The following is an 18,525-nucleotide window of genomic DNA, read 5'->3' as shown; positions in this document are numbered from 1 at the left end:
AGAGAGCACTGACATACCAGATTGTTTGATGCTCTGCTTTTCAGAGAAACCTTCTGCATGTTTTAATATGTCTGAGTGGTTATGTTGGAGTCGACGTCCATCTTTATAGTGCTGACCTGAGGTCATCGCTGCGTGCAGTGAGGAGGAAGGAAACTCGGCTGCATGCAGCTGCTACACTGCTTTGAGGGCACTGCTGTTATCTTTTATGATCAGACTTCTCTTACTGACTTGTTTACCTGTTGAATGCAACTTTGAAATGTGCTTCAGCACTACAGACATGCGTTTGGTCACATCGAACCACTGGCATTGTTTTCATCTGTTCAAGTCCACTTTTCTTTGCCAAGCTGATCGACGGTCGGCTGACATTTCAGCATGCAACGTAATTAGAAAAAAACACTCAAGGCAAAATGTCTGTTGTAAAGTTGTTATGTTAAATATGCACAATGTTATGTTGACTTCTTCCAAATCATACGGGCTGACTGCAGATGCGAGTTACAGATTCCAACGTTCGTAATAATGCAACAGTGTGTATCGATGTAACAATTAAAAAGCCAATGCTTTAATATGAATGATGCATAGTGAAAACATAAATCCATGATGTTATGATGAAAAACTCAATGTATTGATTGACCTATCAGTGTTTCCCCTCGGTCGGAGTGTACTCTTTTGCATATAGGGGAAACACTGCCTATATATAGTAATGAATCATAATGTAAATCACATCAGCAGGGAACATAAAATCTCTTTTTTTTTTTCTCTCTCTCTCTCTTCTATTTTCAAGAAAAGAAGTACTTCAACTTACAGAACTCGCCGCCCTTAAAAGGCTCGGAGGATGCTCTCCCTGAGACAATCCTGAAAAGAGTGAAATGTATCACAATGTATAAGTTTCCTAACAAACCAATATGTTGAAAATGACTGTTTCTGCCCCACCTGTAGTACTAATAGTCGACGGCTCCTGTATAAAGCCTGGAATAAGAGCGTTACCTTGTCAGCCTGTCATATCAGCAAATGTTCATTTGGGAGGGATACTTTGTTTCCAAACCTTGATTCAGCTGTCGATGTAATTATACGTCCCTAAATGTAATGACAGCAACAACCTGATGAGGGCGGCTTTTTTGTTGTTTTGCATTGGATACTCGGCGGTGTGTTAACAGACTGGTAATACAGATAAAAAGGAGCAGAGATCAGGGAAGCTGTTATGATCACTGTTCTCCCTATTTCACTCTAATCGGAGTAATGTGCATAGACTAAAGACTGCACGCATGATTGTGTTTTGTGACCCTCCTCACTGAGGTCAGTTAGTGTTTAGAACCAAAATGCATCATGGGTGATGTGATCTATCTCGAAACACAGGTGAAATTCCTCCCACTCGGCTTTCAGGATCTCTCGAGAATGAAGCGCTCAAACAGCATCAGTGATGGCCAGTGATGCATGTGGCTGCATATTAAATGTAGTGTGAAAGCAAGCGCCTTTCTCGATTGCTGCATGCAAGGGGCTGCGGGGGTCAGCTCCAACTTTGTACAACATGCACACAGCAGGACAAGTTGTTTGTTTGTGGCCAACAACAGGGACAGTGTTTTGAAGTTGACTCCTAAGAGGGAGGAACCGAACAGCCTCTCTCGTCTTTGGCTGTGTGACTGAGCACCAGTGCGCTTTTTCTGTTCAGCAGTGGTTGCAGATTCCCACAAAGAAAATCAAATGTGAGCCAGGAAGCAATAATGTCACTTTACGCCACGTTCTGATGCCAAGTTTGATTTGCAGCTTAAGCTCGACTCAGAGTTGACAGAGTTGGTCTAAGCAGGCCATAAAACACATGGAGAAGGGATCGTCCTCTGACTGGATTATGGGCCACCAGCCACAAGAATAAGGCCAACCAGGATTTGTCAGAAGCATTGCCAGCTGGGAAAGGTGTTGGAGATTTGTCATATGAAAAACAATAAAAATAAAATAAAAATCTGTTATTATCAAATCATAGCCTACTCTGCAATAATGAGAGTCAGGAATCAATCAGTCAATCTTTATTTTTAGTGCAAATTCATAACAAATGTCATCTCGAGACACTTTACAAAAAGAACAAAGTGCAAAGATTCACATTTGTTTTAGGGGTAGAACTTGCGGTGAGTAATGAGTGCACTGTGTCTCGTCTATTTTGGCTTCACAGTAGAAAGCAGGCTAACGAGAAACGTTGTGCATCTGTAGCTCTGCATGCCCATGCTCACTCTGTCTTCCTCCAGCCAGGCCTTGTGCATGCGCTCCTCTCTCCCCCTCCCCATCGTCAGCCTGCCAGCCCTCAACTAGCACAGCCTTGAGGTAGGGCATGCTGGCAGTCCTCTGCGTCTGATTTTTATTTTTTTTTTCTAAACGTGCTCTGGACTAATCCTATTTTGGGTTCTGCCTTCTGAGTGAAGGTTTGCACAATCTCTGCGGGCAAGATGAAGGAAGGAGTGACACTGCAGACCCCTCCCCTGACATATTATTACATCATCTGTTTATGAGAACTCAACCGTTCAACCATACATCACCCAGGAATGCTCTGGATATGGCACTTGTCATTTCACCAGTCGTTAGACACAAGGGCACGTGAGTCCTATAGGAGCAGCACAAATCTTTGCGTTGAACTGTATGTTCAGTTTTTCCCCTTCCTCGTCTTCCACAAATTCTTCCTTGTCTCAGGTCTCATTCCCCATGACTGTCAGCCCACACAGGAATCCTCCAGAATAGCCTGGTGAATCACCCCACATCCACAGGCTAACATGGCACACGCAGCTCGGACGTAACACAAATATGCATGGACACACACACACACACACACACACACACACACACACACACACACACACACACAGTTCTCCCCCAAACCTGACATTTCTTGCATCAATAAGTGTTTCCAAACAGTACAGTTTGAGCCACTTTACACACACTCACTAGATAACTGTCAGGGTTTGTGTGAAAAGCCACTTCATCCTTGTGAATAGCCTCCGATATTTTAATAGAAGTGATACATTTAGTAAGAAAAAGTCGCCCAAATAGTCGAATGTTTGACATCATTTCAAGGAGAATTTTGGACAGCAAATCTTACTGTGGAAATCTCATTTAAAAGCATTATTCCATTTGGCTATACGGGGGTGCTCAATATGTCTATTTTTACATAGATTTGCCTGTTTTGTCCAAATGAATCAAAACTCATAGAAGGGATGTCATTTTTTAATTAAAATTCCAACATACATTTGAAACTTGGGGAGACAGAGACATTATAACCGTAGTGAGCCGTTTGATTTCAAAATGCAGTCTATTAGCGCATCCTGTCGTCAGCAGTAGTTTGCTGTTTGATCCAGCAGAGGGTGCTCACAGCGTAACTTGACCTTTTAATGCACTCTTGACCTTAGCAAACACAGAAAGTAATGTTGTGGCAAAAGCATCAAAAGCAAAGGGGGCAATTCAGCAAATGCAAACATACTTGAGGGAGACTCCTCTCTGCAGACAGCAGTTGAGACACAGACATTACAAACTCGCAACTCTCCAAGATGGCTTTCAAATTTGTGCGTGTACCACAAACCTCTGTGCACTTTAAATGTGTTCTTGTCAGCGGGTTATATTGTTACGAAAAAAAAAGGAAAAACAAGGAATATGTTTGAATGTTGCCGTGTCATGTTCTAAATTAATTCAAAGTTTATCTCTTTAAAAAAGGGACAGCACCAACCTATAGCCTTTCTTGTTATATATATCAACTTTCAAAGCAATTGGATTTCATCTTACACTATATTACCAGGACACAGCAGGACTTATTGTGTTGGAATATTGTGATCAGGAGAATACAGTCAGTAAATCTTTGGGGCTGTCGGATATATGTAGATTGTGGTTGCTGTGTCCTTTGGATCTTGTAAGGGTTTACACAGTCAGAATCATAGCTATCTAGCAATGGGTGGCAGGAGTTACACAGATTTGTGCATAATTGTAAAGATGACAAACCACTGACTTCTCACGTGTGTTGGATTTTTAACAGGTTAAGGTAGACTATCTCATTTCAAGGGGCCTTTGGAGCAGCAGCATCTTGGCTGGCCTTTCAGTCGTTTTAGTTTTTTCCTGGTCATTTCAGTTTTCTTGTTTGATATTCTAGTTGTTTCTGGGTGCAGCATAGATAAGTGTATCAAAGTTGTGTCCCTTGATAGTCTGGTTTCTTTTTTTACTTTAAGCTATGAACCTTCTGTATATAAATTTGTATGTGCAATACAGTTATAAATACATGATGCCTCATAAAGCAACCAATGCCACCACCCAAAATGTCAACATTACCTATATCAAGTGCTTCAAACACGCAAAAGCTAACTGACGGACAAGCTAGCAGCATGGTTCTGGTCTGTTCTGCTAGCATGGTTGAAGAATGCTCTCTGTGCTTTTCCCAACCCGAACCAAACCAAACAGAGCCAAACAGAGCTGACTTGTTTGTTTCTTTCGAAAGTAGTCCAATGCAGCCAAATGTTTAATAGGATACTGATCTAACAGATCCTCTATTTGAAGACGGTTCCTGGACAGCTTTTGTGTTCTCAAGAGCTCTTCAATTGGCCTAAAGGTCAGGATGCATACAAATCACACAATGCAGTGTTTGTCCTTTTAGTAATTTAACAGACCTCATCGAGGCTCGGGGCGGAGAGGCTGCCTCAACAGCATTAGTTATTCTTCGCCTACTCCATCTGGCCTATTACACATGACGAGAGTTATAGCTCTCTCACAGAGACTTAATAAATCAACGAAGGAACAGGTTAGTGCCGCCTCTTTGTTTTTTCATTCCAATCACTATAAATAATGCTCATAATGTCTGTTAGATTGTTTGTGACAACTTAGCGCGCATATAATCACTGAATCTAGTGCTCTGGGCTCCCATGAGCATTCAGGGTAAAATGAGAGACAAGCTTTCCACACTTAGTCATATATTTATAGTAGAAATACTGTGTTGCTCATTATCGCACTGCCCAGACAGCATTTAAAGTGATTCTCAACTCATAGCTTAAATCTGTTCTCTTTCTTACTCTCGAGCCAGAACTCACATCCCCTCTATTATTTTCCACCATCAGCTCCGCCTGCAATAGTTAGCCAAATGACACCCTTGTCATGATGTTAGGGTGATAATGTCAAGTAGGTGTGAGAGCTGTGCGTGTGTGTCACTCTGCTTAATGGCAGCAGCGAAGCCTGCCATTTATTTTCTGCTGGCCTGCCAGCCAGATGGAATACCTTTCCGTATTGGTTGACGTGACAAACAGTGACATGGCGCACAGTACTGCAGGTAATATGGCCACTCCTGCACTCAGAGGTCACACTCACTGCAGCAGCAGCCGGGCCATGTGAGTGTCACACTCATATCTCCACAACAGTTACTGTTAGTGTGTTTGTGAGTAAGAATTAAGACGAGCTGTTACTGCATGGAGCTGCGCTGAAATGTCCTCAGGTGTTGTGTGATCGTGTTAATGTAGAGGGAAAATTACAGGCAGCTCCCAGCTGAAATGAATGCCAAGAGAATTGGTAGTTGTGGAAAACTTTATTTCCCAAGAGCCTTTGAGTGTATCCTGCTGCAAGCGAGCGTCTGCATGGCATCGTCAATATGTCTCAGTCTGCTGGGTACTACCCAGCTGTAAATTCTTGACAGTTATACAAGCAAACACATCAATACGCAGTCAGACAACAAAGAGTAAAGCTGTAGGGCCGTCTAAGATGACCGTGTGCTTATCAGGAGCAGATGATTGTTTGAACAGAACCAGCTGCCTGCAGAAAGTAAAACTTCTGTCTGTTGAACGGGCTGCATATTTAATCTGATCATTCATTATCAAATGTGCTTTTTGGAACAAACCCATTTTAAAGTCAGAGGGAGAAGATACATTCAAACCTATAGTAGATGTTATAGGTTGTAATTCATTACTTTAATTTGTCCTTCCTTTGACATTGGGTGATGCTGATGAGAGTTATTTTCTGTGGTGTCTTTCCAGCTGGAGTCTAAAAGCAGAGGGGTATTTAAATGTCCTCCTGACACTGAGCCAATGCAGTGATGTCCCTTAGGCTCCTGCTCAGTCCACTGTACTGAAGAGGACAGGTTCACTTCAGCCATGGTGAATTTCTAATGTTAATAACAAACCTCAGAAAAGGAAAGGTCACTTAGGGAAAAGGGTGGTCACTAAAGGGGAGAGCAGCAGCCACTGCACAGATGAAATTCACACTGGAGTTACTGTTCTTGTTTTTGCACTTCTATGACAGTGTAAATTATAGCGTAGAAGCCTGTTGTTCATACTAAAACAACAGTGGACCCATCATTTTCTTCCAGAGTAACGTCATTTAGCTGCTGCACACTTGTACATCCTCTTCTCAACCTCCTGACATCAGTTGTCAGAAGGTTGTGGTCGCAGGCGGAGCAGATTATCAGTCATCACACCAGCAGAGGGTACAAGTTAGTCAGTGTGAGGATTTGACTTACGGGAGAGGCTGCCACTTGCAGAAAGACAGAAATAGAAATATACAGTCGGAGAGACGGACACACACACTGCATCAGGCCATATGAGGTCGGACTTTTACTAGTTTTTTTTATGGAGTCTAAAAGGTTGATGACTTTGGCAATGTTTTGGTCGAATGAGAGCGCTGACCTCTGGCTAGAGGCTTTGGTTTGACATGTCCTCTGTTTTTACTGTGTGGTCTGTCAGAACAGGTCATAACATGCTCTTCACAAACCATCTTTAACCAAATGACAGCAGAGACAACTCCAGCTATAGTCACGAATCCAAAAAGAATAATTTAGGACACATTTGAGTGTATGCTGTGTGTGTGTGTGTGTGTGTGTGTTTGTGTGTGTGTGTGTGTGTGTGTGTAGGTGTGTGTGTGTGTGTGCGTGTGTGTGTTTTGGTCATTTATCATGTAAACATCTCAAGCTCACAGCTCATTGTGTAAATGTCGTTGATGAAATGCTGATTGCAGATTTGCTGAGCTAATTCTTCTTCACTGTCATTTACTGTACCTGTCATTTAGCTGTCATTCAATTAAAGTTGCACTTGCCCTGCCAATACTTTAATTAAACCCTCGTAATTGTTTTCCCATTTCTCAAGGAGTGGAAAATTTAGGCTAATATTTTTTAAGTGATGAGGCGCACTGAAAATTGGTAATGGATATTAAAGTGCACACATAAACACAAACACACATGCAATGGATGTATATAACTCTGGCCTCTAGCCTAAGGCAAATACAATTGACTCTGACTCGGATTAGATTTTAAAATACCACCCACATAATACATCTGGAGCATCTGAGACCTCTTTGTCTTGGTTGATGTCACCAGCAGTGAGCTGATGATGTGGGCAGAGGGGGACTGCAGGCCTGTATGCATATGCACAAGCTTCACAAATTGCTTCTCAATAGCATTACAGTTTAGTCTCTCTTCTCCAACTCCCACTCTGCTTTTTCCTGGACTATTCTCTCTCCATTTTCTTAGTTTCTTAACATCCCTAAAGTACATGCGCTCCCACTCATGTCACTGTCAATAAGCTGTGTCAAGTTGGAGGAATGAATTTGTGTATTAAAGTGCGTTTGCAATTTTGAGCACATCTAATTGTGCCTTTTTAATTCGAAAGGAAATAACTAAAACATGACTTTGTACGGTAGAGTAGAGAGCAGGAGAAAGTGACAGAGCGTTTACATTAAGAGAATGTAGGATGGAAGAGGAGCCAAAAATGTTTGGCACACCATGCAAGACTATTACTGTTTTGGCCTCGATAAAGATATCTAATCATTCCATCAATGGAAATCGGACGTGTGATTCATGCAGTCCTTTCTTTATTACCCCTCCTGAAGGCAATGGTTGTCAAGTCACGGCAAAGAAACGAACCAGGCAGCTTTTCATTACATGTTAAACTAATGTGCATGGGACTGTATTCTGTAAGCAGTTCCTTTTATTTCAAGTGTGTGGGGGCTGGAAACTGCCAGCACTGACTTTGTATTTCCAGAGCAGGACGCCGCTCTTTAGCTAGTTTCAACTCACAACTTGTAATGTATAAACTTGAACTTCACACTGAGATTATTTGCATCTTATAATGTGAGAGCCAACACTTTGCATTAGCATGTGCAGTAACATGAGCCACCTTTAATCTTGTTTAATACTGATGCAATAACAAATTCAGATGGTCCATTTCATTGGCCGCCATCTTTGTTGACAAAAAATACCTCAGTAGTGCTTTAACAAACCCATAGATAGAGGTATTTAATTGGGTCACCCCCAAGTCTGGCTTGATGGACTTCTGTGTGTTTGAACCACGCGGCAACCTCCAGTGTTGAAAAATGACATCAATGCAGAAGTTCCTCGAATGTCTGCTTGAGGCTGAGTCCTAGAGACTCCATTCAAAAATGCAGGTTTTTTTACAACCTGGTATAAAAAACCTCATTTCATTCTGAGTAGTATTTAGATTTTTTGAAGGAAACGAGCACAATTAAGGTGCGAAGCTGCCCCGATTGACTGGCAGGAGGCTCAAACCCGTCGTCAGCTCCGGCTTTTACCTGTTATTAGGTTGACTGAAAGTTAGGTTGAGCCAACAGATGCTCTCCCAAAGTCCCCTTCAGTGACATATGGATGACATCATGGTCTGGAAGCATCTACCAGAGCCAGTGTTTGGTCATCAATTCACCACAACAGGAAATGTTATTATTATTTATGGGTTTTAGTGACAGGTACACATGAGTAACAATGGAAAAAATCAACACTAACAGAGGGCAGTATGACAATTCAGCGAGGTGCTGTTTTATTGCAAAACCTAACCCCCCTACAACAAATAAAATAGGCTATATAAAGGCAGTTTAATGGCTCTGAACCTGGAATAATGTTAGTCACGCCTGACTTACTTTACAGCTCACAAGCTCATTACGGAGACGGACACTAGTCTACCTCCAGAGTATCAACAGCCACAATGTGGACTTAAGTCAATAAAGTCAAGGGCATCAGTGGGGCGGGGGAGTAATAGGTCGTTTGTAACTGTGATGGGAAGCCAAAACATCCTAAAGCTCTGGGTCCACTTCACAAAAGAAGCTTGTTCAACTTCATCCCGTTTGTGGAATATATTATAGTCACTTGTCCCAGTGTGACTCTCAGGACGAGGGAGGGAAGGAAGGAAGTGTTGATAGGGTGTGAGGAGGGGGGGGGGGTCTTAATTCATGAAAGGAACAAACTGATCATTTTTCTGAATCATTTCTGACCAGACACGATTAAAATAACGTAGATAGGCAAATGTATTTAAAAGTGATTTGATGATAAATGTGTAGTTAATTTTTTACCCATGTTTGATGCAAGCAGGGATGCTTAACATTTTCTAAACAAGTCAGTGAAGTTTGTAAAGATTGTCCTTGGTAAGAATTTGGAGTCCTTCCCATTAGTTAGATATGAAAGTCATCCATTACAGTCTGAAGAGTTTGAGATGGGGACAAAATTACTGAACAGACACTGCATACTGTATAAAGTCCTACTGAACAAAATAATGAGGATTAGATATTAGCCTAATGGTATCTTTGCCACTCATTCAATCAGTATTAAGGAAAAAGAGGATATTACTTTACCCCCCACTGAGAAAAAACCTTGACAACTATTCAGATTTATGGACAATAGGAGAGGGAGATAGGAGGACAATACAGTTATTATAATTTTATAATAGATTTTTTATTGGTTATTTTTCTACTTGTATCCTCTACGAAAAAGACAATGTGAAAGATCGAACATGCTCAACCAGGTGCAGCTGTAATTCAAACAGTTCAAGTTCTGTGTTCCTCTTTATGTTAGCTAAAGTGGGGAAAAAAAAAATCAGGAACCACCGATTTAATATTTTGCTGAAGTATTTTTCAGGCCCTTAAGAAGTATATCATCTTAATCATCTTACTGTGAGCTTGCTCCTGCTTCATTAACATTAACATCTTACAGAGCTTAAGAAGACACTTTCTTCAAGCTTTACAAAGTAATGAAGGTCAGGTTTACGTTTTGTTGGCTATCAAAAAAAAAAAAAAAAAAAAAAAAAGTCCACACCAAATCCTAACTGAGGTTTTTTAAGTGCTCATAAATAAACATTTAACAAATTAGTGTTTGCCAAAGTCGTGCCGTAATATTTCATGTTTATATGTTTTTGTAGGAATATAAGTGGAATTAGATTTTTGAGCTTGACTTTGTTGCCTTGTAACTGTATCCAAACATGATCACAGTCTCAGCTCACTCACACCCAGGGTGTCCAGATCATGCTCCAGATCATGTCGGGTTTTATGGGCAATTGGCCCATTCAGTGTCAGATGTGCTAATAAGATGGTGCCATCACCAGTGACACCAGGCATGTGTCACATGATGCATCGCTGGTCCAGCTCCAGCCCGGCTCGTCCCTGGGCTGAGATGAACCTTCTCCCACATGTGAGAGCAGACAGAGTGTGGGAGGCAGTCCTTTTCCACTGTGACAGCAGAGCAGTGCTGCGGCTGAGCCACAGGGAGCATCCAGGGACAGAGAGCAGACTCACAGAGACACTCACTCTGTCCACAGGTGCTCCCTCTGTCCACCTGTCAAAAGCTCACTGGTCCATCAACACATCCCAGTGATATGCAGCATGCAAGTTCACTGTCCAACTGTGGTCTGAGACTTGGTTCAAAGTCCGGATCACAGCACTGAAGCACCTCTGTCCCAACAGAAAGCAGGCAGTTTGATGGATGCTGTCGTGAAAAGAAACTGATTGTAACTTACTTTTTTTTTTTTAAACTATTTTTGGGACTCCTGGAGACATGCCGATACAACCAATGATTGTTTGAAATAATAGCATTGAACCTCATTCATACTTACACAAAACTCCTGAAGTTCTTAAAGTAGGCAGCATGTTGAACGCCACATTTTTTCAATCAGACTTTATCCAGAGATCCCCTTTGCCAGCCCCTTTGTATTTTTATGCATGAAGTCCGAGTGAGCTGAAGTAAGAACACAGTACAGTATTATCAGGAGTACTGACTCTTAAGCGAGTGGGAGGGGCTTGTGACGTTTATACCTTACGATGTATGCACATGACCTGTACGATCTCCGTGCACACAAATAAACAGCAGCATTATGGTTTCTGCTCGCCACTATCTTCTCCTACTCTCTTTAGTTGGTATTGTGATTTGGACAAACTACAGCATTGATATAAAGGTAGATATTGGTATGACAGTGTCGTATAGCAGTTTTGCCGAAGAACGATCTGCTCTTCCCCCTGTTCAACAGTGATAGTCTCCCGCTCTAAGGCGACTGTGTGAACGACCAAATCAGAAGGAATTCAGGGATAGTCTGCCTGAAATATTCAGGAGTGCATACAGTATGTTACAACAGCTTTGGATAGGAGACAAACTAGATGTTGGACAACAAAAACCAGGTTTGAAAATTATTTAAAAGGCTAGTCTAGAAGCTTTTAGACATCTTCAGAGCTGCCATTTACTATGTTTTTTTTGAAATGCAAAATAAAGGAAATAGCAGTGCCCACTTGGTACAATGGTTGGCTCATTCAGATAGCTGTGGGAGGCGTTTACAATGATGTCTGCGTGAAGACGACAACGTCAGTCATCTGTCGCACATCTTACTTGAAATGACGCTCTGTTGAGACTTTCCAGACTGTCTGGCTCTGCAACAACAACCGAAAAGAGCTGAAGCATGCCATAACAACAGGCCATCCTTTTTAGCGTGGCACAGCCTCCTCTGAGCTCACTGTGTGAAATGTCACTCCATCAGTCTATTAGGCAATGACTTTATTTACCTGGAACCGTTGTAATTACCGTAAATTCCGTACTATTGAGCGCACCTGGATATAAGCCGCACCGGCTAAAAATAAGTAAATAAATGTATTTGTACATATATAAGCCGCACTTGATTATAAGCCGCAGGTGTCCACGCTATAACAAGAGCTATTTACACAGACGTAGGCTACCGGTAACATCCGCAAATACTGTAGCGTCCGTACGGACGTTAAAGGACGACGAGAGCGTTCAAATAATAACTTTTAATAACCCGATCACTGTCGGCCGTGACCACGCCGTTTACAGCAGAGAGCAACACATAACTTGCCGTAACAATCCAACTCTCTCCCCCAGCGTTCTCTCATACAGCCACTCAACACGTTCTCGCTGGTGCATTCACTGACTCTCCACATAATCGGAATTATGAACACATTATCAACTACAGACTTTACAACATGAACCGTTACAATACGAAGCCTAGCCGACGGTGTCTGTAACACGGCTGATGAAAAAGATGACCGTAATATATTTCACAAGAAAAAGTCCATCCATTCACTGCCTCAGAATGACTTCATTACTCACTTCCTCAGTCTCTGTTGTCGCTGTCAGTGTCATCTTAACGTGCAGCAGCTCTGTTAGCTTCTTTGACAGCCAGCTCGATCGCCTTTAACTTGAAAGCTACATCATATGTATTTCTCCGTGTGTTTTCCATGATGAGGGTGCGTGCATGAAGCGCAAAATGACTGATATTAAGATCCGACGTGACGAAGTCAAATGTTTTTGCGGCAGAAGCTCATTGTCCCCCATAAAAAATCCATGCATTAGCCGCACCGGAGTAGAAGCCGCAGTGCTCGAAGTGTGAGAAAAAAGTAGCGGCTTATAGTCCGGAATTTACGGTATTCATTTTATCCACATCTCCCTCGTTGAATCAATTTCACGCTCTTCCCACACACACACACACACACACACACACACACACACACACACACACACACACACACTATTTTGTGGACTGAGCACAGGGGAAATGGTGAGTTTGAACACAGTGTAATGCTCGTGCTGTTCACAACCAAACATTTCTTTGTCTTGTGAAAATAATTAATGCCTTAAATTGCAGTGTGTAACTGAGCCAGACGCCACATCGATGCACTTTTGCATTACTCAGAATTATTATTTACCTGGAGCTAATGTGCTGCAGTTGCACTTCGATTGTGCTTCAGAGGGGACTGACTGTAAAGACATCTGAGTGACATCTGAGGATTACTCCAGCAGCAGCTCAGTGGCCATGGAGAGGGCAGAACCCAGACTCCGGCACAAGGAGGGGGCACTTTGAAGTGGCGATTAGGCTCTGAGCTTTGCACCCTGAGCTTCTGAGGCTCTGCCCTCCTCTCCACCTCAGTCGGAGCATAAAGATGCGGTGTGGCAGCTCTGCTGACTGGACACTGCTCCAGTTCCGCCTGTCCAATTAACAATTTCTTCCACCCCTGAGGACTGGTCCCTTTCTGCTTGGCTTAGCTCACTGCATGTGGGCCAGATCACCTACATGTACCGTGCCGCTTTGGGAAACCACAGTTATGCCTCTAAAGCAAGTTTTGCTTCTGCCTCTCCCTTAAATATACATATTAAACCCCCTGAAGTGGACTAAGTATTTGTTTTCCTCTTCACTAGAGGGGTTTACTGCAAGCTCATTTACACCATCAGCATCACCACTCACCCCACGACACAGCGCCGTTTATTTTCTTTTTTTATGTGCACATAAAAGAAGATAGCCACAGAAATGAGAAACAAACAAGCGACTTTCAAGTTCAAGAGTCCTCTGACTTCTTAAGGCTTATGATCAGAGGTTTCAAACGCTTGTTCAGCTGTTTTTGTCTCTTTTAGGATGTGATTCATCATCCTGGATACGAGTTAAACATATAAGAAATAAGTAGCTCTCCTCACAAGAAATTCTCTCCTTATTCCCTTTTTTTAAAAACACAGTTTTATGTTTGACCCAACAAATGTGTCACCTGCTGGAGTATTTCAAAGTGGAGGTTTTGTTCAAGGAGAAAGATCAAGTGAATTTCCTGAGCGCTGTGATGGCTGTTTTGTAGTGCAGGCTTCTCTTACTCTAATGATGCCTCAGCCGTAGTGCTGAGGATTTGCACATCTCCCTAATTCCTTAACACAGAGTATTTCTTTTTATTCCTCTGCGCTGCCTGTTCACAGAGCAAAAAAACAACAACTTTTATTCCATAAAGTGGGAAGCAGAATACAACCGTCCATTACCGAGAGCAGTCACAGAGCCTCTTTGGATGCAGCTTTTTATTTGGAGGCTTTTTACTCCCTTAGCTCTCATGACTGACACGGATCATAAACTATACTAACCACCTTCCCCACCCCTCGACCTTCACAGAGAACACAGGACTTAAAGCCCGACATCAACCGCTGGCTCTCACAGATCCACCCGACTCCCCTTCAAACACCAGTATATCCATCACTGAGCCACTTAGCACTGAGGCTAACATGCAGGCCTTTAGTGGGAGACCTGTGTCTTTATTTAAGATCCAGTGCTGATTCTGTGGTATATAATGGGCTCAACATTATTGACCTCTCTATGACGATACAGTTGGAGAGTATGGTCAGAGTGTCTAGTTCTAAACGTCTATGAATAGAAATGTTCATCATTCAGGAGCTGGCCATGTGCGCTGACCCGCTCATGCCTAACCAGGGCATGAACGAGACGCCATTCGACCATTTACAGTCTTGTTGACTGTAAATCAGATGACATTCAGAACATGATCCATCAAATTGGAGTGTGTACTTGTTGTTTTTGTTAAGATACAGACCCGTAATGTTTTCAATGTTTACTTAATATTTTAGCTTGCATGAAAATCAATCTTATAATTCTTTATTCCAAAAATTAACAAAAGGATAAAAAAAACCATTTCTAATTCGTCCCTGCAAGAATTACCTAAAAGATCATGTCCAAGATACCCAGCAGGGCTTTTCTACTATCAGCTCAATGGAATGATCCATTCATAAATGGACCCTGTTTCTTTGCATGGTTTTATTGCATGAACATTTTACAATCAGGACCTTGTGCTCCGAGCGAAATTATTCTCCAATGATTAACATTTTGACTAATGGATAAGTCCAAAGGTAAGAAAACGATCAATTTGAGCACTCCAACACAGCCAACCACTGTCATAAAACATATTGCATGTTGCCTACTGTCCACATGCCTGTGCTGAATGTGTTTGGATATTGCTCCGGTTATATGCTAGTTTAACCTGGAACAGCCTACATATGAGATGCCATCCATTCACCGTGCTGGTTTACATGCATGCAGCGGAGCAGGGAGAGCAGGCCCATTGACCGGAGCTCCAGTCTGGCTATTGCCAAGTGGCTGCTTATAGCTTCGACACAACATTTGACCAGCATTGTGGGCCTACATGAAACATCAAAGTATAAAGACCTAGTTTAATAATGGTGCCCTCTAGTGAGGGTGGAGTCATCAACATTCCTGAGTGCTTGCTGTTCCACTGATCAACAAGTGGCAGGAGAAAAACAAATTATGCATTACCACACATGTGCGCAAAAGAACTGCTTAGAAATCACCAATAGTGTCGTGGTATCACATAAAGGGACATGAGCACTCTTACTACAAGTAAGATTTGAACAAAAAATGTGATTTTACTCACTTCAGAAAATGAAGTAAATTCATCAGCGTGAATGAAAAATTGAAGCAAATCTGTAAAGATGTAATCCTACACTATATGGCTCCTATAGAGAGGATTAAGGTGCCTTTAGGCGGTGAGTGTATTCTGAATTTTTTGGCTTCTTCTGATCCTACCAGCCTGTACATGACAGGCTGCTGCTAACCACCTGCTGTAATCTCATCATGCTGCTGAACAGAGCGAGGATTTTACTCCAAAAAGAGGAAAAGTTGAAATAACGAGTTAATCTTCGTGACATGTTTTATGAACAGTGTCGGTTAAGCCCAGATGAGTTAGCCATGTAGCATGGTGTCTCTAATACGGTTTCATGATTCTGTCTTTTCTCTGCAGATGAAGAGGCATTTTATTCAGGATCGTCAGATACAGAAAAATCAACTCATGTCACATTTCTACCACCTCGTCACAATTTCTGGATTTGTCAAACAGGATGTCACAGGATGTTGTGTTAACAATGAAAACGTCAAGGTCGCTCAGAGAGAGTGCAATTGTCCTTTCCTCTACAACAGCCAACTGATATTCCATCAGAATCATTTCGGAGTAAGGTTTTGCTCAGAGCAGAAGCAGCTCAAGTTTTACCAGGAGTGTTATAATGTTCTTTAGAATAATCCGCATTTTCATTGTATTTGTATCTCTGAGTCTTAACCGTCCTTACATCCAACAAACAATCCTCTGGTTCGTTTGCCATTTCCAAACAAATTGCAAATGCACAACGAGACTACATGTGCGCTCTGCCCGTTAAGTTCCTGTCCATGGTCTTTGCTAATCTGTATGCGCTCTCTGTTTCCTGAGTGCGGGTGGCCTCAGGTGTCACGTTGACTTCAAAACAGCGCTTGTGGCTGAGGGAAAGATCGTAGAATACAATGCTGGTTCCCCTCTTTTATATTTTGCATATGAAACAACTTTACCTTCCACTGTTTCTCCCCCTTTTTTGTTCCCAGAGGATAAGCTGAGGTGGAGTATAAAGCAGAGGGGTGACGGAGGAGGGGGATGAAAAGATCACTTGTGACAAGCTAGAGGAAGGAAAGGAGACAGCTAGTGCAGAAATGACAAACCCAGTTATTGAAAGGAAATCATCGGTGTTTGTCACTCCGAGTGAAAAAGCATCTCGATGCTCGTTTATCACTCTATATTTGGTAATTGTGGAGGGGGGAGGGAACAATAACTTACATACACAATACATCAGCATCTTCCCTGTTGTCTAAATGGAGAAACTCAATGAGGCTTTAGCTTTTCAGTTAAGGACAATATGTTTGTTGAAATGTACGAAAATAGAACTGAAGCGCTCATGAGTTCAAGTTGGTATGCTGTCACTTGTATTACCTGCATGTAAAATAAATATAAGCAGGCAACACAAACACAAAAAGCCAGTGAGTCACATGCGAGCAGCTATAGATGATGTTTTTTTTATTTTTTTATGACTTGCTTTCAGAGCCACCTCTCTCACAAGGCTTCTACTGATACCCATTAATCATGAGCTCTCTTGTATTGTCAGCCAGGCCTCCCCTCAGCCCTCCCCTTCTATCTCCCCTCCTCCTCGCTTCACTTTCAGCCTGTCAGTTAACAAGCTGTGACACCATGACAGTGATGTGTGTGCAGCTGACTGATGGCTGGCTGCAGCCCTTATTGGAGAGGTATTGAAATGCTCCGACATGCAGGGGGCAGTGATGGGATTGTATTTCTAATCTCAGTATGACAGTATGTAGAAAAAGCCTCTCTGCTTAGGTATTCAATTAGACAAGGTGGGAGATGATGCCGGCCTCTGTTTTGGGTTGCCCTTTTTGACATAATGATTTACTATGGTGTACAGTGCCTCTGTTGCAACCATTCCATGTCTATATTTTACAAAAGACAAAGAAAATGTTCCGATGTATAATACAAAATAACAAAAACATTTTTCTCTTCTACCCTGTGTGTGTGTGTGTGTGTGTGTGTGTGTGTGTGTGTGTGCGTGTGTGCGTGTAGGCTCCGTGTCCCTCAGCGTGTTCCTGGTCTCCCTCGCAGTGACAGTGTGTGCTGTTTGGCTGGTGGCTCTTTGTGGCGTCTGTGGTTGGTGTCAACGCAAGCTGGTGAGTTAGCACACACATGCACTTACACACAATCATTCAAGCTTCACTAACACGTATTCTTTAGCTCGCAGACACATTTTTTGCCTTCTTAGTATGCTTTAATAATCAGAGGGCCTTAATAAACATTGTCTGCAATGAGTTTGCATAAATAATATACAATTAAGTGCATTTCAGGAGAGGAGGCACATTATTATTATATATAACATTATTAATGATAATGAAAATCTCTACAAAGATGATGTGCATTGTTAAACTGAGAGTTTCTATGACAATACTGTTGTTAATAAAAACACATGAGTGGTAGACGAGCTATTCAGATGTTTTTCTTACTAAAAATCCAATACAGTGTAATAATATGTCAGCTTTAGTACAAATCCTAGTTTTAAATAAATAAATATCTGAATAAAGTGTTAGTATAAGCAATACCAAATATGAGAAACATGTATTATTGTAATAACACCTGATGCATGATTATTCTACTTTTTTGTTATATGATTAGATTGTATGAACTCTCCACAGTTGGACAGTGGTGAGCTGGCTGAGTTAGAGTTCAGAGTTTTCTCATTATTAACAGTTATGCACAGATCAAGGCTCCTTCGGTGGGTCAGAAGACACGTTTTGAGAGCTGAGGAATGATTAACAAGGTTCGAGGGAAGAAAAAGTTTGCAGTCCAATTTGCAAAAAAAACCCGATGAACTAATCTGTATTTTTTGTGGTATGGCATGGTTCGACATCTCTTCACCTCAAACTGTAACTTAAACCATTTTGCCCTTTTTCAGGCTGCCTTAAAAACATCCTCTCAAAACTTTGCATTGTTTGCTTTAAAAAAAAAAAAGTATACACTATGTTACTGCAGAGAGGCAGCCAACAGTGTCACATCTGTGCCTGTGTGTTGACAAACTAAAGATTTATATTCCTAGACCTCTAACATTTGTAAACTGTGCTTACACAGCACAGCGCCGGTCCAGCAGAAACAGAGCCCAGATCAAGCACACTG

General features: G+C 41.9%; 1 protein-coding gene across 3 annotated transcripts in view; it reads left to right on the top strand.

Annotated features, from left to right (window-relative positions):
• The window catches only part of syt7a (synaptotagmin VIIa), a 70,874-nt gene that overhangs the window by 16,406 nt on the left and 35,943 nt on the right, over nt 1-18,525 (top strand). For all 3 annotated transcript variants that reach the window (XM_079346453.1, XM_079346454.1, XM_079346455.1), the window contains exon 2: nt 17,425-17,528. In XM_079346453.1, the coding sequence (XP_079202579.1) occupies nt 17,425-17,528 (104 nt within the window). The remainder of the gene's footprint in view (nt 1-17,424; nt 17,529-18,525) is intronic.

Source organism: Symphodus melops (assembly GCF_947650265.1).
Source record: "Symphodus melops genome assembly, chromosome: 6".
Classification (NCBI taxonomy): domain Eukaryota; kingdom Metazoa; phylum Chordata; class Actinopteri; order Labriformes; family Labridae; genus Symphodus; species Symphodus melops.
This window is presented reverse-complemented; position numbering and strand designations above follow the sequence as displayed.